This window comes from Gnatocerus cornutus, chromosome 1 (assembly GCF_029298725.1).
Source record: "Gnatocerus cornutus isolate USDA-ARS CGAHR chromosome 1, icGnaCorn1.1, whole genome shotgun sequence".
Lineage (NCBI taxonomy): Eukaryota > Metazoa > Arthropoda > Insecta > Coleoptera > Tenebrionidae > Gnatocerus > Gnatocerus cornutus.
Genome location: NC_142233.1, coordinates 31,837,178 through 31,859,486, shown reverse-complemented (window position 1 = coordinate 31,859,486; position 22,309 = coordinate 31,837,178). Strand labels below are relative to the sequence as shown.

General features: G+C 35.3%; 6 protein-coding genes across 6 annotated transcripts; 4 read left to right on the top strand and 2 right to left on the bottom strand.

Annotated features, from left to right (window-relative positions):
* Positions 1-543: 543 nt before the first annotated feature.
* Positions 544-4,080, top strand: LOC148181731 (lysosomal acid glucosylceramidase-like). The gene is made up of 11 exons (XM_088050285.1): positions 544-780; positions 1,691-1,781; positions 1,839-1,914; positions 1,980-2,033; positions 2,099-2,165; positions 2,292-2,367; positions 2,413-2,921; positions 2,967-3,257; positions 3,309-3,422; positions 3,471-3,689; positions 3,730-4,080. The coding sequence occupies exons 1-11, from the start codon at positions 544-546 to the stop codon at positions 4,012-4,014; spliced, it is 2,019 nt and encodes a 672-aa protein (XP_087906411.1). The 3' UTR covers positions 4,015-4,080.
* A 5,150-nt stretch (positions 4,081-9,230) lies between these two features.
* Positions 9,231-11,602, top strand: LOC148181730 (putative glucosylceramidase 4). Its single transcript, XM_088050284.1, has 9 exons — positions 9,231-9,323; positions 9,380-9,490; positions 9,547-9,598; positions 9,662-10,239; positions 10,283-10,567; positions 10,612-10,725; positions 10,767-10,988; positions 11,040-11,320; positions 11,368-11,602. Exons 1-9 carry the CDS (start codon positions 9,231-9,233, stop codon positions 11,465-11,467), a joined length of 1,836 nt encoding a protein of 611 aa, XP_087906410.1. The 3' UTR covers positions 11,468-11,602.
* Positions 11,603-11,917: 315 nt separating this feature from the next.
* On the top strand, positions 11,918-13,732 carry LOC148181729 (lysosomal acid glucosylceramidase-like). The gene is made up of 5 exons (XM_088042108.1): positions 11,918-12,466; positions 12,516-12,800; positions 12,849-13,181; positions 13,227-13,504; positions 13,551-13,732. The coding sequence occupies exons 1-5, from the start codon at positions 11,957-11,959 to the stop codon at positions 13,648-13,650; spliced, it is 1,506 nt and encodes a 501-aa protein (XP_087898234.1). The 5' UTR covers positions 11,918-11,956; the 3' UTR covers positions 13,651-13,732.
* A 1,074-nt stretch (positions 13,733-14,806) lies between these two features.
* On the top strand, positions 14,807-17,150 carry LOC148181728 (lysosomal acid glucosylceramidase-like). The gene is made up of 9 exons (XM_088050282.1): positions 14,807-14,842; positions 14,892-14,921; positions 15,016-15,166; positions 15,234-15,249; positions 15,319-15,922; positions 15,967-16,251; positions 16,298-16,633; positions 16,681-16,961; positions 17,051-17,150. The coding sequence occupies exons 1-9, from the start codon at positions 14,807-14,809 to the stop codon at positions 17,148-17,150; spliced, it is 1,839 nt and encodes a 612-aa protein (XP_087906408.1).
* A 29-nt stretch (positions 17,151-17,179) lies between these two features.
* Positions 17,180-17,817, bottom strand: LOC148181727 (uncharacterized). Its single transcript, XM_088048984.1, has 2 exons — positions 17,582-17,817; positions 17,180-17,529 (listed from the first exon to the last, which is right to left on the bottom strand). Exons 1-2 carry the CDS (start codon positions 17,756-17,758, stop codon positions 17,260-17,262), a joined length of 447 nt encoding a protein of 148 aa, XP_087905110.1. The 5' UTR covers positions 17,759-17,817; the 3' UTR covers positions 17,180-17,259.
* A 383-nt stretch (positions 17,818-18,200) lies between these two features.
* Positions 18,201-21,102, bottom strand: LOC148181726 (uncharacterized). The gene is made up of 4 exons (XM_088050281.1): positions 21,087-21,102; positions 21,039-21,043; positions 20,408-20,980; positions 18,201-19,628 (listed from the first exon to the last, which is right to left on the bottom strand). The coding sequence occupies exons 1-4, from the start codon at positions 21,100-21,102 to the stop codon at positions 19,362-19,364; spliced, it is 861 nt and encodes a 286-aa protein (XP_087906407.1). The 3' UTR covers positions 18,201-19,361.
* Positions 21,103-22,309: the final 1,207 nt, after the last annotated feature.

Genomic DNA, 22,309 nt, shown 5'->3' with positions numbered 1-22,309 from the left:
ATACCTACAGTCTTTAAATGCCTTAAATGTTGATGCAAAACGTTATTTTTCACTTTTAAAATTAAGCTCAAAAGTGCAAAATTAATCTGGCAACATTTCACTTCAAGATTTCAGTAATTCATTGTTGCCTAGTGCCTGACAATAACCATTTTTTTAAAAAGTCAAACATTTTTTAGGTGTCACAATCTAGAGGAGTTTTTTTCTCTAATGATATATAATTTTGCTGAATATACCGACTCGTGAAGGAAACAGTCGAGAAGCAGTAAGGGGCAGTAAGGCTAGTAAATTTCCTAACTGGCAAATTCTCTCAAGAATACTTTTCGACGAGTTTATCAACAGGTACGTGAGATGGGCCTATTGGAACCAAATTTATCGGGATCATGGAGGACCCAGGACTATTCGCACACCAAGAAGAGAACAAATGGTTCTTGATCTACTTTGTGACTTTTACAATTCACAGCCTCTTATAGTTTGACGTTCTTATCAGTTGGTTCGCTATTTTTTGAACACCCTGTATGTATATGGAACAAAATGCAAAAAAAAATGCCTCTACGACTAATTTTGATGAATTTCTATTCATTCAAATGTCCTGAATTCAAATATCAGCATAGAATAAGTCCAGCACGGGCAGATTTTTTTCTACGAAAAAGCAAAGAAAGTACATTATCCTCTTTCCGCTGTAACATTTTTCAGAATAATTTAAAAAAGTATAATTTGTTAAAAATCGTAACATTTATACTACATTTTAAGATAAATCTTACAATTAAAAATTCATACAGGGTGATTTTTTTAAAACGGCAGGCGTTGTAGAATTTTTATTTATGAACCGATTTCAAAAATTTAAAAAGCAAATTAAATTGTTTTTAATTTACTATAAACTGATAATTTTAAAAAATTTCTAAATGTCTCAGTATCTTTTGGGCGATACTCAACTTTCTTATTTTAAATTGGAACCCATTTTTTTTTTCATAATTTGGAAGATATTAATTTTCTTGATTCAGAAATGTGCAATATGTTCTACTTCTACCAAAAATATTTTTAAAAAAATTATCAAAATTGAAAAAAAATAAGCAATAAAAGTTAATAAAATCTATTGCATGGTGTCAAATAAAAGAATGCCGTTATTGTAATGTCAAAAAACAGCAAATAACAGAAAGAATCGGCATTTTTTTTTGAAATTATTAATAACAAAAGACAATAATAATTACAAATCAGAAAAAACAACTACCGAATTTAATTAAAATACTGTTGAAATGCCATCCCGTTTTTTTCATTGCACAATTGACACCATGCACCTAGATTTTATTAACTTTCATTGCCTAAATTTTTTCATTTTTGATTTTTTTTTTATAAAATTTTTTGTAAAAGTAGAACATATTACACATTTCTGAATCAAGAAAATTAATATCTTCTAAATTATGAAAAAAAAATATGGGTGTCAATTTAAAATAAGAAAGTTGAGTATCGCCCAAAAGATACTAAGACATTTAGAAAAACTTTAAAATCACCAGTTTATAGTAAATTAAAAACCATTTAATTTGTTTTTTAAATTTTTGAAATCGGTTCATAAATAAAAATTCTACAACGCCTGCCGTTTTAAAAAATCACCCTGTATGTGTCGCCGATTTTTTTTTGAGAACTTTAGTATTTCCAAAATATAGTATAAAAGGTCACACAATACATTCCCTAGAACAGTGACCATAAATTTAAAAACAAAAAAGTTTTAACATGTAATAATATCGTTTTGTTTTACCCTGAAACTAAAAAAATTGACGTGCAGTGTTTGATCTACTGGTGAAAATGTTGATAGGAACACTATTTAAAAATAATTAAACTAGTTTCATTCTTGGAGGCCTCTAGTTTAATTTTCTTAAACTTCTGTAATTCTTGCGAAACTGTCACATTTGTTAATTTGTCAGCAAATTGTAGGAACATTAGCAATAAATTTGTTTTTTTCTGTCATTTTTTATTGTTATTAGCTTGTATTTCATTATTACTTTAGGTACATTTTTCACTATAATAGTGTGCGATTTGTAAAAAACTTGATAGTTAGTTGTGAAGCCATCTATTAATCAAAACTGGCATGTGGTCATTACAGATATCCAACTTATCTATTTCAAATCCTGCTAATTTCTAAAATTATTATTTATTTCATCTGCTTTTATGTACCTATAAAAAGGCCTTTTTTACTATATTGACCAGTCACATATTTGTATATAAAAATATTGGCTGCATTTAACATTATATCAAGGTTACTAAGTTAACTTATCGAACCCAACATAAATACCCAGGAAACAAGAAAATACTATGATAACTCCAATTGGCCCAAAACTATAAAGTGTGTTCTGCTAATCATCGCTGTGTTAGGTAAATTTATTCAAATAAGAATTTTAACAACTAACAAAACGACAGGTTTTGTAGCCTCCAACGACCCCCAGCACAAGCCCTGCAATCTTCGCGATTTAGGCAACGACAAGAAAATCTGCGTTTGCGACTCTAAATATTGTGACACTATACCAAAACCCAAAAAAGTGGAGAAGTCTCAGTGTCTTTTGTACACATCAAATTTAGAAGGACTGCGGTTTTATAAAACTACAGGACGGTTTAAAAAAGGAGACAACTCGACAAAAACACGAAATGTGATTACAATTAATCTTACTACTACTTTTCAAACTATTTTCGGGTGGGGTGGAGCCTTTACGGATTCTACGGGGTTTAATATCAAGTCTTTGAGAAGCGAAGCAGCTCAGAAATTGTTGATGGAGTCGTACTTTTCTGAAAATGGATTAGAATATAATTTTGGTCGGATACCAATAGCTGGTACTGATTTTTCAACAAAGTACTACACTTACGATGACAGTGAGGAACCAGATCATGAGCTGAAAAATTTTGCTTTAGCACAGGAAGACTTTGATTACAAAGTAAGTGAGCCAGAGTAATAGTTTTGTTGTAAGTTTTTTTTATAGATACCCTTCATCAAAATGGCGATAAAAATGAAAGGCAATAGTAAAATTAAGTTCTTTGCTTCGCCTTGGAGCGCTCCAAAATGGATGAAAACAAATAATGAGTATTCTGGTTACGGTTTTCTCAAGAAGGATTCGTACCAGACATGGGCTAACTACTTTATCGGGTTTTTAAAGGAGTACAAGAAGAACGGAATTGACATTTGGGCAGTTACCACCCAGAATGAACCATCTGTGGCAATTGTGGGCTTCGGTATAAAATTATCATCAGTTGGGTGGACCTCTGTAGATTTGGTTCGTTATCACTACATTGGTACCACCTTGGTGCTCACCTTTCATTGACAGGGCAATTGGATTAGTGAAAATTTCTGTCCCACTTTACAAAAATCTAAATTTTCGGACACTAAGATCATAATTCTTGATGACCAAAAGTATTATATACCATGGTACACTAATTATGTACGTATTTTCTAATTTTTTGTTCTACGGACTACAGTTTAACTTCAGATTCTCGAAAGTCCAAATGCTACAAAGTACGTCTCTGGTATCGCCATCCATTGGTACTTCAGGGCGACAACTTTTTGCAGCGCAATGACAAAAACCCATGAAAACAACCCCAATGTCTTTATACTTTCCACGGAAGCTTGCAGTGGGGTCGGCGAGAATAATAGCGTCCTTCTGGGTTCTTGGGAACGCGGTGAAGACTACTCCACCGACATCATCGAGGTAAGTTGCCACAGAATCAGATTTTTCTTAACTGTATTAGGACATGAATTGTTGGGTCGTGGGATGGGTGGATTGGAACATGGTTTTAAATCTTGAAGGCGGTCCTACTTTTGTCGACATCACGGTAGATTCACCCATCATTGTTAACAAGACATCGGGGGAATTTTACAAGCAACCCATGTACTACCATCTGGGTCACCACGCTAAGTTTGTACCAGAAGGATCCGTACGAATTGACGTTAAAGGAAAAGCCAAAACAGACTTGAAAATTGTAGCTTACAAAAGACCAGATCATGGGATAGCGGTAGTGATTTTGAATAAGTGAGTTGGTGACAGTGTGGATAACAGTTGGTAACTTGGTTTAGGTGTAATGATACTCTGGTGGTAACGATAACGGACACGGTAGAAGGAACTGCGGTTTTGAATGTCTCGAAGAGATCTGTTAATACTTTGTTATATTGGTGAATTGGCAATTGTGTGAATAAAAGTTGGTAACACTGTTTGTAACTGTGGTTCATCAACTTTTCGTTGTCTTTTGTTTTATTAGTTTATAGTTGCTACAGTAAGGCACACTTATTTAAGTTGGTGGCTACTTTTTAGTAACTTATGAATATGCAGTTGGCAGCAAGTACTTTCGATATACATGTTGTCCGAAAAGTCGCGCACCACCATGATACTGTGTCATCGGACAATGTCATAGATTACCGAAAAAATGTAAAAAAAAAATCATGTCTTCAATTTATTAAGATATTATTAAGATATGATGGATTGAAGACTAAAAGTTTAATACCAAAATAAACGATTTCTGTGCAATAATTTTACGTTCAAATAAATTTGTTACCTAAAGGACATTTTGCCCAAAGGCATGGTGCAAAAAAATTGGAGAACTCGTGTGCAAAATGCCTGAAAACTGTTAACAAGATTTTTAAATCAGCAATATCGATGAGTGTGGCATCATTCACATGGAACCATAGTTATGTACAATACTCGATCATGAGCCGACCTGACTAACGCCAACAACACAACAGCAACGTTACTATGGCTTCGAAAACTGAAAATTTAAATTAACAGTTCAGCAATGTTGCCATTTTCCTAATTTTATTTTGGTTCTACTGCGAAAACAGAAAGCGTGAATTTTTTTTAACATTTTTTTTGGTACTGCCACCTTTTCAGGGTGGTGCGCCACTTTTCGGACACCCGGACATTTATTTTATTGTGTAACTTTAATTTAACTCCGTCCACATAACAAAAATCGATTGAAATGTGACGAATCAAGGAATGGCAAGCCTCGTTTACTCTCAGTACATCATAAATGTGACGATTCTACTGTCACACATGTCACGAGCAGATTATGAAAATTTTGTATGATTTTTTAATACTAATTAAAGGCGGCATTAAAAGCTATTTTTTACATTTTGCATAAATTAGAAAAAAATGCATTTTTCGCAAAAATGAAAGTTATCGAAGTTTGATCATTCTCGCGAAAACGGCTATAACTTCTTCTGACACTCGCAATTCGTAAAATCAAAAATGAAAATTAAGTTTGACAGATGACAGACTTCTGAAAGTTACCTTGAAAGCATTGGCATATCATGTAGCAACATTACGCTACTAAAAAATTTGTTTTCATTATACAGGGTGTCCGGAAAGTGGCGCACCACCGTGAAACTGTATCATCGGACAATGTCATAGATCACCGGAAAAATGTTAAAAAAAATCAATGTCTTCAATTTTTCGAGGTATGATGGATTGAAAAGGCAAAGTTTGATGCGAAAATTAAGATTTCTGTGCAATAATTTTACGTTCAAATGAATTTGTTACCTGAAGGACATTTTCCGCAAAGGCATGGTGCATAGAAAATCGGAAAAATCTTGTAAGAAATGCCTGAAAACTGTTATCAAGATTTTTAAATCAACAATCTCGATCAGTGTGGCATCGTTCACGTGAAACCATAGTTACATTACTCGTTCATGACCTGACCTGACTAACGCCAACAATACAACAGCAACGTTACTATGGCTTTGAATACTGGAAATTTAAATTATTGGGGAAGCAGTTCAGCAATGTTGCCATTTTCCTAATTTTCTTTTGGTCCTCCAGCAAAAACAGAGTCTGGAATTTTTTTTAACATTTTTTGGTACTCTGGGGGACCACCCAATTACCCCCTTTCAAGGTGGTGCGCCACTTTCCGGACACCTGTATTTAAATGTGGTCATTTATGGCGCGAAAAACAAATAGCACTCGATTGGTGTTTTTTGTTGACAAACACAAATAACTTAATGACGCGCTTTAACGCCAGTTAATGTTACGCTCATGTCTACAATTAGTGTGGGAATTTACTAAAACCGCCGTGCTAAAATGCAAAGCCGCGTTTAATTAATATTAAAAATCACTTTGTAATTCAGTTCGGTCATTCTGTATCAAGTTGGTGTCAAATTTATTTAGATTTTTTTCCCGGCGCATCCACTGAAATCAAAAATATAAAAAAGAAATTTAGCTAAGATCGACAGTCGGATTATGTAAAACTAAGATTGATGGATTTATAAATCAGATTTAATTGTTGTCACTCTAAATAATTAAATTCGATTAATGGTTTTGTCTTTTAAAATATATGTACGTAAAAGGTGATTCACACTCCATGAGAACAGAATGAGTTTGACATCCGAAATTTTGTGGACGCGACTATAGTAAAAAAAACTCAATAAAACTTAAAAAGTAGTTTGAATTTTAGCGATATAATGCATATTACTTTAAGATAATGGAGTAAGGTCAACATTATACGTACTTTTAACGTTATCTGACTTTACAGTGCCATATTATTTTAACAAATTCATAATAGTATATTATGAAACGCGTTATACAGGGTGTCTTAAAATTAGCGAATTCCGAATTCAGAGCGCCGTAGGGGGAACCCAGTGGTGCCCGTAAATACCTAAAAAAAAATTTGTTTGCACTTCCTAAAGAAGATGTAAGTACTTTAATTTTGTTCAATGCGACAACATTGCAAAGCTCACATCCTGACCTTTCTTATGATTTCTATGTATTTGTATTGCTTAGATACGTTCGAAACCTCATAACTGACATTGTCAAGTAATTTTGCCACTTTTCTGCTTTTCCATGTGTGGAATCATTATAATGCTTGCGCGTCCTGCGACAAAAGAGTTGGATGTCGCAGTCGATTGGGCTAGCGCTCATGGTATAGGCGAGTAGCTACCACAGGTCTGTTATCTGATGCCTCCAAAACCAAATACATGTCTGGGTATTCTTTATTTGAATAAAAATCCATCGTTTGAATCAAAATTTTAGCGGGGTAACAGATTTTGACAAAATTTACAGTTGCCTGCATCCATAGTAACAGACTAATTTCTAGCCACGTTGCCGTTCCATTTTTAAGAAAAATTACAAAAATTTAAGATTTTTTTACTCCCAAATAAAGCAAATTATTCAAGAAATTGTTTTACATTATTATCATCTACACCATAAAAAACAATAAACACTAGAATTTTTAACCTGCATTTGAAGAAAATGCAGTTCAAAAAGTGCACATTCAGATCAATGTATCTTTGGGTGGAAGTCTCGAATCTTTTTTTTTTTTTCGTTTCTGAACTACTGAAGTGATTCTCTACAACGCTCTGAACTCGGAATTCGCGAATTTTGAGACATCCTGTATAATGAACATTTTGCCGCACGCACGTTTTTAAAGTAAGTGCGGCAAAATGCGTTATGAACAAGTATCATACGCTATTTTTTCTATTTCGTCTTATTTTAAACGAAAAAACTTGATTTCGAAATCTAAAGAATTTTAGGGTAGTTGGCATTTGCAAAATGTTCGGGAAAAAAATTCGAAGTAGCCAAATCCAATTTCAGTCAGTTTGACAGGTGTGACGTTCAGTGGTTACCGGAGCGCAAGGGAGCCAAGAGATGCAAGAGCAAAGATGTTGATCATGATCATGATGGTTCTCTTGCATCCATAGTTTTTTTCCGATGAATTATTAAGCCAAGTACAACAAGAAATAATAATGTATTAACCGTTTTTCATGGTTTATCAAAACCAAAATCTAAATTGTCAACGTTGACAGCAGGTTGAAGGTTTGTCTGCTGCAAACCTAAGAAAAATATATGCTCCTGGAAATATTGGCACGGGATTGGTCCATTACGATACCGAAATACGCTCAAACGCATATCGAAATATCTTCATTATGAACGCGAAATAGAAAAAAGTCCCATTCGGTATTAATATGTACACTCTACCATTGCATCTAATCTTTGCTCTCTTAGGTAACAACATTTTTAAAAAACTTAAGTTAGTCGGAGTAGTACTTTTGGTAAAATTTTGCTTTTCGATACCTTTCATAAAAATGGCGATGAAAATGAAAGGCGACAGCAAAATGAAGCTTTTTGGTTCGACCTGGGGAGCTCCAAAGTGGATTAAAACCAATCATTACTACTCTGGTTACGGTTTTCTTAAAAAAGACTCGTACCAGACTTGGACTAACTATTTTGTCAGATTTTTGGAGGAGTACAAAAAGAACGGAATCGATATTTGACTATTCAGAACAAACCATCATTGACGGTTTTCGGCATTGGTAAAAAAATATCTACAGTTGGATGGACTTCTGTAAATTTGGGGAGTCCTACTTTGATACTACTAAATTTAATAAGTACTACCACTAAGCAAAAACTAATACTTTCTTTCATTCACCGGGTGAGTGGAATTATAATCCTGGATGACCAAAAGATTCTTATACCATGGTACACGAATTCTGTCGGTACTTCCTAAATATTTTTTTAATAAATTATAAGTATAACTTTAGGTGCTCCAAGGTCCGAATGCAAAGCAGTACCGTTTTGAAGAGGGCCATTTGGGGTGATTTTCAATACATTTTTTATGAGATGAAAACGACGTTTCATATCTTTGAGTTATGCATCAATCGAAAGAGCAGCTCGAAATCTATCAACCGGTCAAATTTGAGATGAATCAGACAAATAGTTTACGAGTTTTCGCCAATAAACCAAACAATTTAAAAAAAATTAACGGTTGAGTCGGAGATTTTTTTCCAGAAAAAATTGACCATTGAACTTTGGGTATTTAAGGACAAATTCCAATAAAAAACGAGCCGAGAAAAACAAAACTATGGCGCAAACCGTTTCTTAATATCTGTAAATTTCGAGATATTTAGATTCAAAAATTTAAAAAATAACGAACGATTTCTTAGCTAAAAAATTGCGAAGGAAACGATGTCAAAAACCGTTTTGTTCGATCTGTCGTAGTTTTCGAGATATTGAGCACAGATTGTTTAAAACCTTCAAAAATTTGCTCTTCTGGCGATAACGATCATTCCTCACTTATTTGTTGTTGGATTCCACATAAAATTCTGCATTAAATGAGCGTAAATAACTTGAGTTTGTTTCACAAATAAACGAGAGCTTAATTAGAATTTGTTGTTGTGTTTTAATAATTTTTTCAAGGTTTTTGAATACAAATAAACTGAATCAATTTTTGTTACCATCTTTATTGCTGTCGGCACCCTCTCTTGCTCTATGGGTCCTAAGTTCTGGGACAATCTGTATCTAGGTACCGATGTCGCAAACATTTTCACTGGTAATCACAAAATAATAAAAATCCCGATAGACGTAATAACCATCCATCATACTAAAATAATAGTTTAAAGATAACAAAGAAATGTAAGGATAACTACTGGTATTTTAACAAACTGACAATTATCGTGCCAGGAACGTATTCGTACTATTTTGGGCCACACTTCTTCTTCAATCTAAAACTTTTATCAATGAATGCCTCTGTAACTTAAACTTAATTGTCACGTTTTACACTGCCAATTAACTTAGGAGTTTATAGGCTACCTGCAGAATAATGGTAGAGCTTCTTATCACAAACTATAAAAACCGCCGTCTCAAGAAAATGAAAATTTTCTGAACGTGACGATGGTACTTATTGTACTCTTAGTACTCAGCAGTGGTAAGAAACGATACACCCGCACATTATTTATTTTGTTTAGGATTGTACACCCAGGCCCGACAATGCGCTGGTAGAGATTACGGGAATGGAGGTACAGTCTGTGTTTGTAACACCACCTACTGTGATACCATTTCAAGACCTAATCCGGTACCACCAACCGAATTTCTGATCTACACTTCCAACAAAGCCGGACTTCGTTTCTCTTTAACTAATGGAACTTTCGAAAACATAAGTTCTTTGAACGAAATCTACGCCGACTCCTCTGAAGAAATCTTCGAATGGGACCAGAACTCCAACGAGATCTTTATCGACTCCACGACGGTGTTTCAACCTATTCATGGTTGGGGCGGCGCCTTCACCGACGCCACTGGAATCAACATCAACTCTTTACCTCCGAATCTCCAAGAAGTGTTGCTGAGGTCTCTATTCTCTGAAGACGGTATTGAGTATAGTTTAGGGAGAGTACCGATTGGTGGTACCGACTTTTCTACGCATGGCTATTCTTATGATGATGGTACCGAAGATCCACAGTTGCGCAACTTTAGACTAGCACCTGAGGACTTTAGATACAAGGTAGTACCATAACTCCACGTTCTAGTTTCATCGTACTTTGTAGATACCCATTATACGAAGAGCGATGAATTTGACTAATGGTACTTTGAGACTCGTATGTTCAGCGTGGACGGCTCCGAAATGGATGAAGACCAACAGTGCTTACGCTGGTTTTGGGTTCATTCGCCGAAGTATGTACCAGACGTGGGCTGAGTACTATCTCAAGTTTTTGGACGCGTACCAAGCTCAAAACATCACGTTTTTTGCAATGACCACAGGCAATGAACCCGCTGATGTTTTGAACCCATTTGACGTGTTGGAAGTTGTTGGGTGGCCTTCATGGTTGATTGTAAGTGGTACTCTTACCAACTTTAGTACTGATTCTAGTTATAGGGTGAATGGATTTCGAATAATTTAGGTCCTACGATTAAAAACTCGAGTCATTCTGACATCACAATTTTAGTTCTCGATGACCAAAGGGCGTTTCTTCCATGGTACCTCGACAGAGTGAGTACGAGTCCTACGCAACTTAAAAATCTTTTGTTAAGGCTTTCAGGGGGAACAACGCTCGTAGCTACATTGATGGTATCGCCGTGCACTGGTACTTAGACGAGTATATAGATCCGAAGGTACTAACGCATACACAACATCGCTATCCAGAGATGTTTCTTTTAGCTACGGAAGCCAGTGTGATGCCTCAAGGTGAAGAGGGCGCTGTCGTGCTTGGATCATGGGCCAGAGGCGAAAAGTACTCAACTGATATTATTCAGGTACCACTCTGTATACTCTGACTGTTAACATCCCATTTTATTTCTTTTCAGGACGTTCAGCACTGGGTTACAGGTTGGATCGACTGGAACATGGTACTGAATCTACAGGGTGGTCCAAACTACATTAGTAACTTCGTCGACGCTGTCATTATAGTCAACGCCACAAACAACGAATTTTACAAACAACCTTTGTACTACCATTTTGCTCACTTTACTAAGTTTGTACCCACAGGATCAGTACGAATTAACTCTTTCGGACAAGAAAGAAGAAAGCTTAATGTTGTTGCATTCCAGAGACCTGATAATGGTACCGCTGTGGTACTTCTAAATTTGTCGGTATCAATATATGGTTGAAGATGGTACTAATTTTGATTTGCAGGAGTGAACGGGCGGTACCAGTCAATATCACCGATGTTACGAGGGGTACTGCGTCCTTGGAGCTGACTCCAAGATCTATTACAACAGTTCTCTATTGGTGAAGCAAATGTTGTATGAACTTGACCGAAGACAATAAATGATTTGACTTATCAGTTAATTTTAAATGTGGGTTATGCCATAGTCATAACCAGTAGTCATAAATTTGTTAATTGTTGTTGGGTGCTTTAAAAAGCGATAAATTAAAGGTTTAAAAATTATTCTTTTATTAAAACAGATAAAAATAGTATCTAAACACGCGTTGAAACATGAATTCTGTTGGTATTACATTTTTGATAGATGACATGACCGGGTATTATAATCGCACTACTCTTAATCGGATCAGCAGAGCTACCAACTTGATTCGAGAATTCAAGTCGTCGAATATCTACAAAACCTAGTACGACCCTGCCCACCATTAATTAGTTAGGAACGAAAATTTATTGTATTAATATTGACAACAAACTCAATATGTGACCCACATTCTTTAACTTCATGTAATATAAAACAAAGTCGCAAAAACTGTCTGTAATAAAAATTCTAGTACTCAAACGATGCTGTTTGTTTTATTGTTACTACTTTCGGTTAAATTCGGTACCACCGTATCATGTATCAGCAAGAACTACGGCAATGGAGGAACGGTTTGTGTCTGCAATTCTTCATATTGTGACAATTTTCCTAGACCCACCAAATTAAAGTCTTCGGAATTTTGGATGTACACCTCCAACCTTGCGGGTTTGAGGTTCTCTCAAAGTAGTGGTACTTTCCAATCTGTGGAAGGTCCTACAAACGTTGTCATAAACCCTTCAAGAAAATTTCAAAAGATCTTGGGTTGGGGAGGTGCTTTTACAGACTCTTCGGGTATCAATATTGCTACTCTGAGTCCCGCAACACAAGAAGTGTTGCTCCGGCAGTACTTCTCTCCTGATGGCATTGAGTACAACATAGGAAGAGTTCCTATTGCTGGTACCGATTTCTCAACGCATCCGTACTCTTACGACGACGGACTTCCGGATCCTGATTTACGAAATTTTAAATTGGCTTCTGAAGACCACGCGTATAAAGTAAAGTACTTCTTGTATGTAACTAAACGAAATAAGTACGTGATTTTAGATACCCTACATTAAATGGGCGTCAAATTTAACCGGAAACGCTCTTCAATTGTTTGCAACCGCGTGGACAGCTCCTCCTTGGATGAAAACCAATTGCAACTACAGTGGTTTTGGGTTCATTCAATATCAGTACTACCAGTCATGGGCTATCTATCACGTTAAATTTCTGGATGAGTACCGCAAATCTGGGATTAAGTTTTGGGCTATTACTACAGGGAATGAACCATTTGATGCTCTCATCCCCAAAGAGACTCTAGAGGTGGTTGGTTGGTCTCACTGGTCCCTTGTATGTACTTTAAAATCCCAAGGTAGCCTTCTCTAATCCTAAATTCAGAGAAAATGGATTCGGGACAATCTTGGGCCTACGATCCGGGCATTTTACCCATCCACAAAAATCATGATTTTCGAAGACCAAAGAGCTTTTCTTCCGTGGTTTGTTGAAAAGGCACTCAGTGATCCGTTCGCCCGCCAGTACATTGATGGCATTGCAATTCACTGGTACTTGGATGAATTTACACCAGCGTCGGTACTAATCAAAACCAAAGAACAATTTCCTGAAAAGTTTCTCTTAGCAACTGAAGCGTGCAATGGCTTTAAACCACAAGATGTTAAAGTTTTGCTGGGATCGTGGGAACGCGGTGAGCTCTACTCCGCTGATATTATCGAGGTAAGTGGTACTGCCTTTATACCCTTAGTACTACTGTGATTTCAGGATTTACTCCACTGGGTTACAGGATGGGTGGATTGGAACATCGCGCTAAATCCACAAGGAGGTCCAAACCACATCAGAAACTTTGTAGATTCACCCATCATTATCAATAGTACCAGTGGAGAGTTTTACAAGCAACCCATGTTCTACCATTTGGGTCATTTTTCAAAGTTTATACCAAAAGGTTCCGTTAGGATTTTTGGTGAAACCGGAAATATAAACATTGGCGTTGTTGCTTTTCGCAGACCTGATAAAGGTATCGCCGTGGTTCTACTCAACAGGTTGGTAATAATGGGGTAAAATGGTCTTTTAGCTGATGTTTTACAGAAGTAACCAACATCGCAATATTAGTATCAGGGATGGTTCCAGAGGAGTTGCGCAAGTAGGACTCACTCCACGGTCTATTAGTACAATTTTGTATTGGTAGTACCTAGGAAATTTCGAAATATAAAATCGCTTATTGTTAAAATTTCTACTTATGTAGTACCAATTAAAACACTTTAAAATAACTGCGATTTGTTTATAATTAGTTACCGTTTATGCCGGCATGATGCTGATAACATAATTTTCCACATTTTAAACATATTAAGTAATACCGTGCATATAATATACATACATACAGGGTGTTCCAAAAATAGCGGACCAACTGATAAGAACGTCAAACTCTAAGACGCTGTGAATTGGAAATGCTGTTTAAAATTTTTATTTGAAGCTTTGTAAGGGAGCAAAATAACTTTAAATATTGCGAAAAACGGCAACAGTGTTCAATTCTTTCGGTAATTATTAGGAGTATAATTTTGAGACCAGAGCAACACTTTGGTAGTTACAATTATTAATAAATCATGTAATTGGTTACTATGGTTTGCAATTAAATTTGATAACACCTGACCAGTAAAAGTCACAAAGTAGATCAGGAACCATTTGTTCTCTTCTTGGTGTGCGAATAGTCTTGGGTCCTCCATGATCCTGATAAATTTGGTTCCAATCGGCCCATCTCACGTACCTGTTTATAAACTCGTTGAAAAGTATTCTTGGAGGGAATTTGCCAGTTAGGAAATTCACAAGGCTTACTGCCCCTTACTGCTTCTCGACTGTTTCCTTCACGTGTCGGTATATTCAGCAAAATTATACATCAATAGAGAAATAAACTCCTCTAGTTTGTGACACCTAAAAAATGTTTGACTTTTCTAAAAAAATGGTCATTGTCAGGCACTAGGCAACAATTAATTACTGAATTCTTGAAGTGAAATGTTGCCAGATTAATTTTGCGCTTTTGAGCTTAATTTTAAAAGTGCAAAATAACGTTTTGCATCAACATTTAAGGCATTTAAAGACTGTAAGTATGTAAATGTCACCCAAAACATGAACTCTAGTAGAATTTTGTAAACCTTGAGTTCATTATTAGAAAAAATTTGTGCCATAATTAGCGCCCCTTTAAGTGGCTGTAGATTTCCAACGAAGCACTCAATAATTGAAAAAACTTAATTTAGCTACTAGTTATTATCTAAAGATTCACGTAGTGAATAGTTGGTCCGCCATTTTTTGAACACCCTGTTCACAACTTTTTACACTTCAACTTCAATATGTTATTTCTTACGTTACTAACTTCTTTTTTACGAGTAAGCCCAAGTGTTGGCACCAAACCAATTTTCTCTTTAGTATCTGCAGGGGGCCACCAACAAAACTATAGCAGTTTACGTCTGTTGTGACAGTTCCACAAACTTCCCAAATTTTTAATAAACATTTCAAACAAAGCTAGTTTTTGCTTCAATTATAGTGATAGCGCTTTTAGTATCGCTGCTCTGACATCAAATTCCAACACTTCCACCAACAAAATAAGACGAAAACTTTAAGATTACGATTCATTAAAAAGTTCATTGTCATTGTTAATTTTGATAAACGGAAGAAAAAAATTAATCTCCGTTATATTGTTTTTACTTTGTGTAAATTAGATAACTCTTAACAAATAGTTTTTCAAACTATAAATAAATAATATTACGAAGACAATAGGCAATAAACGCAAAAAGCTAGTTTGTACTTCTTAAAGTAAATTTTATAATAAAATTAAGTATACTAAAATAACTTAAAATGAAAGCAAATATTTAATCATACAAAGATATTGCATATATAAGAAACACAAACGTAAGTTTTTCAACCAAAATTTAACACAAGATGCGACTCTTAATTTTGGTTTTTATAAATTTATTTTTGACTGGTGTGTCTTTCCAGTTCAGCAAGAATGTCTCCACAGAAACTACGGTCATGGTGGTACCGTCTGTGTCTGCAACTCGACCCATTGCGATACCATCCCCAGACCATCAAAAGTGGAACCTCCACAATACCTAGTTTACACGTCAAACCAAGCAGGTTTGCGCTTCAAACAAACCGTTGGTACTTTTGAATCTGCTGGCACCACCAAGAACTCAATTATTGTCAATAGGGAAGCAAAGTACCAGAAAATCTTCGGCTTTGGTGGTTCGTTCAGCGACGCCGCTGGGATTAACATCAATTCTTTAAGTGAAGACCTCCAAGAGAAGTTGTTGAGATCGTACTTTGCTGAAGACGGTATCGAGTATAGTATGTGTAGAGTACCAATGGCTAGTACTGATTTTTCCACGCGTGTGTACACGTACGATGACGGTAGTGTTGATGTTGAATTGAAGAATTTTGCACTGGCTGAAGAGGATTTTATGTATAAAGTGAGTGTATGTTAGCATTGAATTTAGTACCACTTCGTTTTTAGTTACCATATCTGAAGAAGGCGCTCAACTTGAGCGATGGCAAAGTAAATTTTATTGCGTCTGCATGGGTTGCGCCCAAATGGATGAAAACCAATAGAGCCTATGGAGGCTTCGGGTTCCTAAAAAAAGAGATGTACCAAGCATGGGCCGACTACACCGTCAAATTTCTAGATAAATATCTAGAAGAAGGAGTACCATTTTGGGGAGTCACAACCGGGAACGAACCTAACACCGTCTGGGTCTTTTTTCTTGGAATTAAAGTCGTTGGATGGCTCCCCTGGGATCTTGTAAGTACATACAGGCAATAAACTGAAGACTGGTGAGGTTTTCCAGGGACAATGGGTATCGAACCACTTGGGTCCATCAATTAGAAAGTCGAACCATTCAAATACCAAGATTATGGTTCACGACGATCAAAGAATATTTCTACCATGGGTGGCAGATCTTACCCTTGCGAGTAGCGAAACCAGAAAGTACGTCGATGGGATTGCCATCCACTGGTACGTAAAAGAACTTACAACGCCAAAAGTATTAACAGAGACGCACAACCATTTTCCTGACAAGTTTATTCTGGCCACAGAAGCCTGCAATGGGATTCAGCTTTTTGTAGGACCGGTGGTACTGGGTTCATGGGACAGAGGAGAAACGTATTCCATTGATATAATAGAAGTACGTACGTAAAATAAATGTAAGAAGTACCAATTTGTTGGGTGTAGACCATAGAAAACTGGGTCTCTGGATGGATTGATTGGAACATGGTACTTAATCTACAAGGAGGTCCATCTTATATCAACAACGCCGTGGATGCTACCATCATTGTGAATCCAACCGCTGGGGAGTTTTACAAGCAGCCCATGTTTTACCATTTGGGTCACTTTTCGAAGTTTGTACCAAAAGAATCAGTGAGAATTGGTACCAAAAATGGGGTTTCGTCTGACGTAATGGTGCTGGGTTTTGAGAAACCTGACAATGGTACTGTTGTTGTTATCTTGAACAAGTGAGTACCGTAAAATAGTTGGTACATAGTACCGACGATTTAAAAATGTCAAATACAGCATGGATGCCAACTTAAAATCCGTTTTTTAGGAGTCAAAATCCTGTTAATGTTTCATTAACTGACTCCACCAGAGGTACAGCCGAGCTCACCCTGACTGGAAAATCCATAACCACTCTTTTATACTGGTAATCTAGGTATCGACTATAATTAAAGACGCATCAATTTCCATAATTTACTCAATCTAAACGTACAAATACAAGGTCAATCTTTCTCCATGCAACAAATCAACATTTTTAGCCTAAGGCAAAGTCCCGTTGAACATTAGAATTTCGAACGAAGTCTTGCGAAACTCCTGTCCATTATCAGGATAATAAAAATGGGGGTTTTCTACAAACAAATCAATTTTCCCTATTTTGTACTCGCTATTTTGTTTAATTCTTCCGATATTTAAATAACCGCTACTGTCTTCATGTCCGCCAATCACAGCATGTTTGTCTGCGATTTGTGACTTAACATTTTGAGTAGTCACCGGCATCCAGTAGAAATCTCCAGGGGCCCCACAAAGTACCTACCATCAAAAATGAAAATTTGATAACAATACAAGTGACGTTCTGACCTACCTTGATATATTTTCCCACCACCACACCCCCACTTTTCGCTCCGAAGAGGTAAGTCTCTCGAGGGTTCACTCTTCCAAGTAAGAGTCCGACGTACCTTATGTAAGCTTGTCCGATGTAAATCTTATTCCCGAAAGTGTCTTCTCCACCAACAAAGGAGTCTTCTAATACCCAACCCATGTACTCTCGCCAGTAATAACCATCTTGAGCGTTCGCAAAGATTGCAAAAAACAAAACTGCGAGAGAATTCGTCTGGGACATTCCCGGCGGTGCAAGAGGTGGAAATTTAAGAATTTGATTAAATTATTCTTTGATTTTAAGAAATACGAAGGTGGTTTAATTTGGTATAACAAGAAAGTTACACAAGCTGTATTTATTTTTAGCTATTTTAGATAATTACAACTTTTATTGTTTGTTTTTCCCGTTTGCATATTTACGTCGTATTTACCATTTTCGTGGCATTGAAAGGGTCTTCAGGTTGTTAAATTTAGAAAGTTTTTTTTTTATTAAAATCTCCGGCTCAAATGTGACACCGAAATTATTAAATATTATCATTATTGACAGTTTAATTAGGTACGTCGAGGTGAAAAATAAATTCGTAATGCTGGTAATTTTTTATTACTATTTTGTTGTAACAAAATTTGAAAACAATTATATTTTTTAATTATAATTATTGTATGACATTATAGAACTAAACGTTCATTTTTTAAATAAAAGTGGTACAACTTAAACAACATTTTTTCAAAATTAAGCTGCGTAAAGCAGGCTTTCAAAGTAGTCATGATCGTAATTCTTGTAGGCTTAACAATGACATTAATAAAACAAAAATAAACTTAACATTGATGAATGCTTACTGTTTTATTATACTACTTATACAATATGTACTTATTTGCTTGTCTTTTTTTATTGTTAAATGCATCCGTAATCTACAAATCATCTTTACATTATAGGCACAGCTTACTCTTTGTAGATTAATAATTTTTAAGTGGTTTATATTGGTATCGGTTCACGTATTAAAAAGTAAATTTTATCGGAAACAGTTGGCAGGAACAGCGTTTGACCTTGAAGCAATTGCGACATGCGTACCTACTATCGGCGACTACGAAATGCGAACGACTTTTTCGTTGTCATGGATTTTTCTCAGAATTTCGACAATGAAATTAAGAAAGATTACACTTTTGGACCATAAATTTTGTACAATGTCAACCGCCAAATGTGAAATCACCTTTAGATTGCCCATGAAAAGTCAACTTTGAAGTGTTAAAACATCAATCATAATGGTTCACATAATTTTTCTTGACATAACGTAAAAATCCTGTCCAAAATTCTTTGATCAAAAGTGTACTTTATTTAAGCCACTTATCACTAGTGCAAAATTACAAAATGATGGAAAAAAATAATTTTAAAATCATATTTTTGACATAAACCAAAAATGTTATATTTTTTCAAAATTGACGGTTTTGTTACGTTATGTCAAGAAAATTAAATGTGACAGATACTTTAATATCACTGTGATTGATGTTTCAAAACAAAAATGTGACTTTTCAGGGAATCTAAGGGGTCAATTTCAAGTCGTTTGCGACGTCGCTATTTAGCGACGTTGCTAAGGTTGCCGTGATGTGGTTGGCGTTGCTACGTCGCAAACACCTTTAGCGACGTCGCTAAATAACTTGAAATGGACCCCTAAAGGTGATTTCACATTTGATGATATTATAGATAAATAAAATTTGAGCATGATACATTTTAGCATGTCATTTAATTAAAAAGTCGAGTTAGAATGGCATCAGACTGTTGTCCCATTATACAATAAAACTTCATACTCTCCCACTTGGAACTCCAACCCGTTTTCAGCATAATAAAAAGCAGCATTATCTTTCCAAAACGCTGAAACTTTTCCGACTATGTATTCTCCATTCTTGAAAATCCGTCCAATGTTAATATAACCACCTACATCTTCATATCCTCCAACCACAACATGTTTACCTTCAGTTTCAGTTATCAATTTCCGAACTTTCTTCCAATAAAAATCCTCAGGATCCCCACACAACACCTGTGGGACCAATAATTATATTAAAAAGAATCTAATAATAAGTTACCATGATACCTATATTTTCAATAAAAAATAATTTTTCTACGACCCTATATGAAAGTGGCATTTTCCGCGGTTAAATGACTTTGAAAGTTATTTCAGAAAGTAAAAGTCACTAATGTTATATGAATATATCCGCACAGACCTGTCAAAATTGATACTTATTTTAAAATTCAAATGTAACTATTAAAATTTTGTCTTAAATATGTATACAATTCACTGTAAAACAACATGCATAATGATAAAAATGCATTGGTTATATCGTTTCTAACAAAAGTTTTGACAGGTCTGTGCAGATATACCTATTCATATCACACTAGTGACTTTTATTTTCGTAAATGAATGTATAAACCATCTAACTATGTGGAACACGTCTCTTTTATATGGGGTTGCAGAAAAATGAACTATTGTCGAGACATATGGTTTCTTCCTGATGATGGAAGGTCGTAGAAAAACTAGTGTACATAACTCGTCAGAAAGTGTCTTTCTTGCACTCGTATGATATCTGCACTTGGCAGGCACTTTCCGTACTTGTTATGTAAATATCTATTCATTGTGTATCTCTAAAACTTATTTCCTTGTGTATAAGTATTAATTAAATACGCAAATAACCAAAATATCTTTAATAAAATTGCATATTTAATAAATAAGATACAAAAACACGTAATTTAAAATTAGTTTCTACGTCAAACAGTTGTGCCATTAAAAACACCAAATCACCCTAAAAAATTGGAACTTACCTTAATATACTTTCCAACCAACACAACTCCATTGTAAGGAGCAAACAGATAATTCTCCCGAGAGTTTACTCTTCCAATTAACAGTCCTGCGTTCCTCAAGTAAGTTTGTCCGATATTGATTTTATTACCGAAGGTGTCAAGTCCAACAACAAGAGCATCTTCAGGGACCCAACCCATGTATTCGCGCCAGTAGTAACCTTCGTCAGCGGAGGAAACCGCGGCGAAAAATAAAACCGTGAGAGTTGACAAGAAGTGCATGACTAACTGAGCAAGATGAGGCTTGTTTGTGCTGGACGAGAGAAATGGGAATGCAGATTGCGTTGCGTTGGGTTGGTCAAGAGTCACAGTAGGAAAACCACAAAAAGTGTGGTCATATTTTGGAGTGGGACACGTTGAACTGTGCGTTCGCGAAACATTTAATCTTTTAACTTTTTGTGTCACTTGTTGTTCAATTTTTGTCGTTAGAGTGTCCAGTTTCGGTGTAATAAAAACAATAAATTTGAGGGAATGTTCAATATTTTCAACTTCCTTTTGGTACCCATTTTGAGTTAAATTAGGTAAAATTACAAATTCCTTGAGCAAACGAGACAAATTTTATATTAGATATTTTCAACTACCTCTTAGTAACCACTCTTTCTTCACGACAAAATGGAGAATGTGATTGACTTCGAATTAAAACCCAAAAAATAATTCATTCATTGGCTGGCATTGTTCGAATCAAATTGATTTTTATAACAAAAAACGCACTCAAGCAATCATACGATCCTAACTGTTTCCTTATTGGTTGGATGAACAAACTATTTTATTGGGTACATTTCTAACCTAATAAAATTAATTAATTAATAAAAAACATAATTTATGGAATATTGATAACAAAATTAAACAAATTAAAAGAAATGGAGCTCCGGATTTGCTACTTTTGTTGTTATAATGTTGTTTATTGACTCAAAAAGAGAGTGGGACTGATAGCAATAAGCAGTGGACTTTAGTTATGATGACATCCTGTTAGTAGTTCAACAGTTTAATTTTTGGTCGTTCAAGAGCTAAACCACTTTATTTTGGCCTTCACTGAATTAAAATCTAGTAATGTTTACTCTAGGCAAATAAAATTTACAAAAACTGTTTTCTTGACACGCGTGAGTTACTCGCGTGTTATTAACTGTACTATAGTACAAAGTTGTAGAGCAAAAGAGATAATAATAATAATAATTTTATTGTCACGACAATGAAATTGAGAAAGATTACAATATTGGATCATAAATTTTGCACAATGTCAACCGCCAAATGTGAAATCACCTTTAGATGACCCATGAAAAGTCAACTTTGAAGTGTTAAAGCACCAATCATAATGACAATTAAGTATGGTTCACATTAATTTTTCTTAACTTAACGTAAAAATCCTGTCCAAAATTCTTTGATCGAAAGTGTGCTTTATTTAAGCTACTTATCACTAGTGCCAAATTACAAAATGATCGAAAAAAAACAAATTTTAAAAATCATATTTTTGACAAACCAAAAATGTTTGATATTTTTTCAAAATTGACGGTTTTCTTACGTTATGTCAAGAAAATTAAATGTGACCCATAGTTTAGTGTCACTGTGATTGATGTTTCAAAACAAAGCTGTGATTTTTCATGGGGAATCTAAAGGTGATTTCACACTTGACGGTTGACATTGTCCACAATTCAACGACCAAACTTATAAGCATTATTCGAGTTAAGATGGCATCAGACAATTGTCCCGTTATACACCAAAACTTCATACTCCCCCACTTTGAACTCTAACCCGTTTTCAGCATAATAAAAAGCAGCATAATCTTTCCAAAACGCTGTAACTTTTCCAATTATGTATTGTCCATTCTTGAAAATCCGTCTAATGTTAAGATAATCACCTACATCTTCA

Bases quoted from the DNA above. Each gene is read 5' to 3' on its own strand.
- LOC148181726 (XM_088050281.1), bottom strand. The intron at 19,629-20,407 runs GTAAGTTCCAAT...TTGGTCCCACAG, and splicing joins TGGTTGGAAAGTATATTAAG to GTGTTGTGTGGGGATCCTGA.
- LOC148181731 (XM_088050285.1), top strand. From the start codon at position 544: ATGCCTCTACGACTAATTTTGATGAATTTCTATTCATTCAAATGTCCT. The intron at 1,782-1,838 runs GTTTGATCTACT...TAATTAAACTAG, and splicing joins TAAAAAAATTGACGTGCAGT to TTTCATTCTTGGAGGCCTCT. The intron at 2,034-2,098 runs GTAAAAAACTTG...TGGTCATTACAG, and splicing joins ACTATAATAGTGTGCGATTT to ATATCCAACTTATCTATTTC.
- LOC148181728 (XM_088050282.1), top strand. From the start codon at position 14,807: ATGTTATTTCTTACGTTACTAACTTCTTTTTTACGA. The intron at 16,252-16,297 runs GTAAGTACATAC...GAGGTTTTCCAG, and splicing joins GATGGCTCCCCTGGGATCTT to GGACAATGGGTATCGAACCA. The intron at 16,634-16,680 runs GTACGTACGTAA...TGTTGGGTGTAG, and splicing joins ATTCCATTGATATAATAGAA to ACCATAGAAAACTGGGTCTC.
- LOC148181727 (XM_088048984.1), bottom strand. From the start codon at position 17,758: ATGGGTTGGGTATTAGAAGACTCCTTTGTTGGTGGAGAAGACACTTTC. The intron at 17,530-17,581 runs GTAGGTCAGAAC...TTTTGATGGTAG, and splicing joins TGGTGGGAAAATATATCAAG to GTACTTTGTGGGGCCCCTGG.
- LOC148181730 (XM_088050284.1), top strand. From the start codon at position 9,231: ATGGGTCCTAAGTTCTGGGACAATCTGTATCTAGGTACCGATGTCGCA. The intron at 9,491-9,546 runs GTAACTTAAACT...AGGAGTTTATAG, and splicing joins TTTTATCAATGAATGCCTCT to GCTACCTGCAGAATAATGGT. The intron at 10,568-10,611 runs GTAAGTGGTACT...TTCTAGTTATAG, and splicing joins GGTGGCCTTCATGGTTGATT to GGTGAATGGATTTCGAATAA.
- LOC148181729 (XM_088042108.1), top strand. From the start codon at position 11,957: ATGCTGTTTGTTTTATTGTTACTACTTTCGGTTAAATTCGGTACCACC. The intron at 12,467-12,515 runs GTAAAGTACTTC...ACGTGATTTTAG, and splicing joins CTGAAGACCACGCGTATAAA to ATACCCTACATTAAATGGGC. The intron at 13,505-13,550 runs GTTGGTAATAAT...GATGTTTTACAG, and splicing joins GCCGTGGTTCTACTCAACAG to AAGTAACCAACATCGCAATA.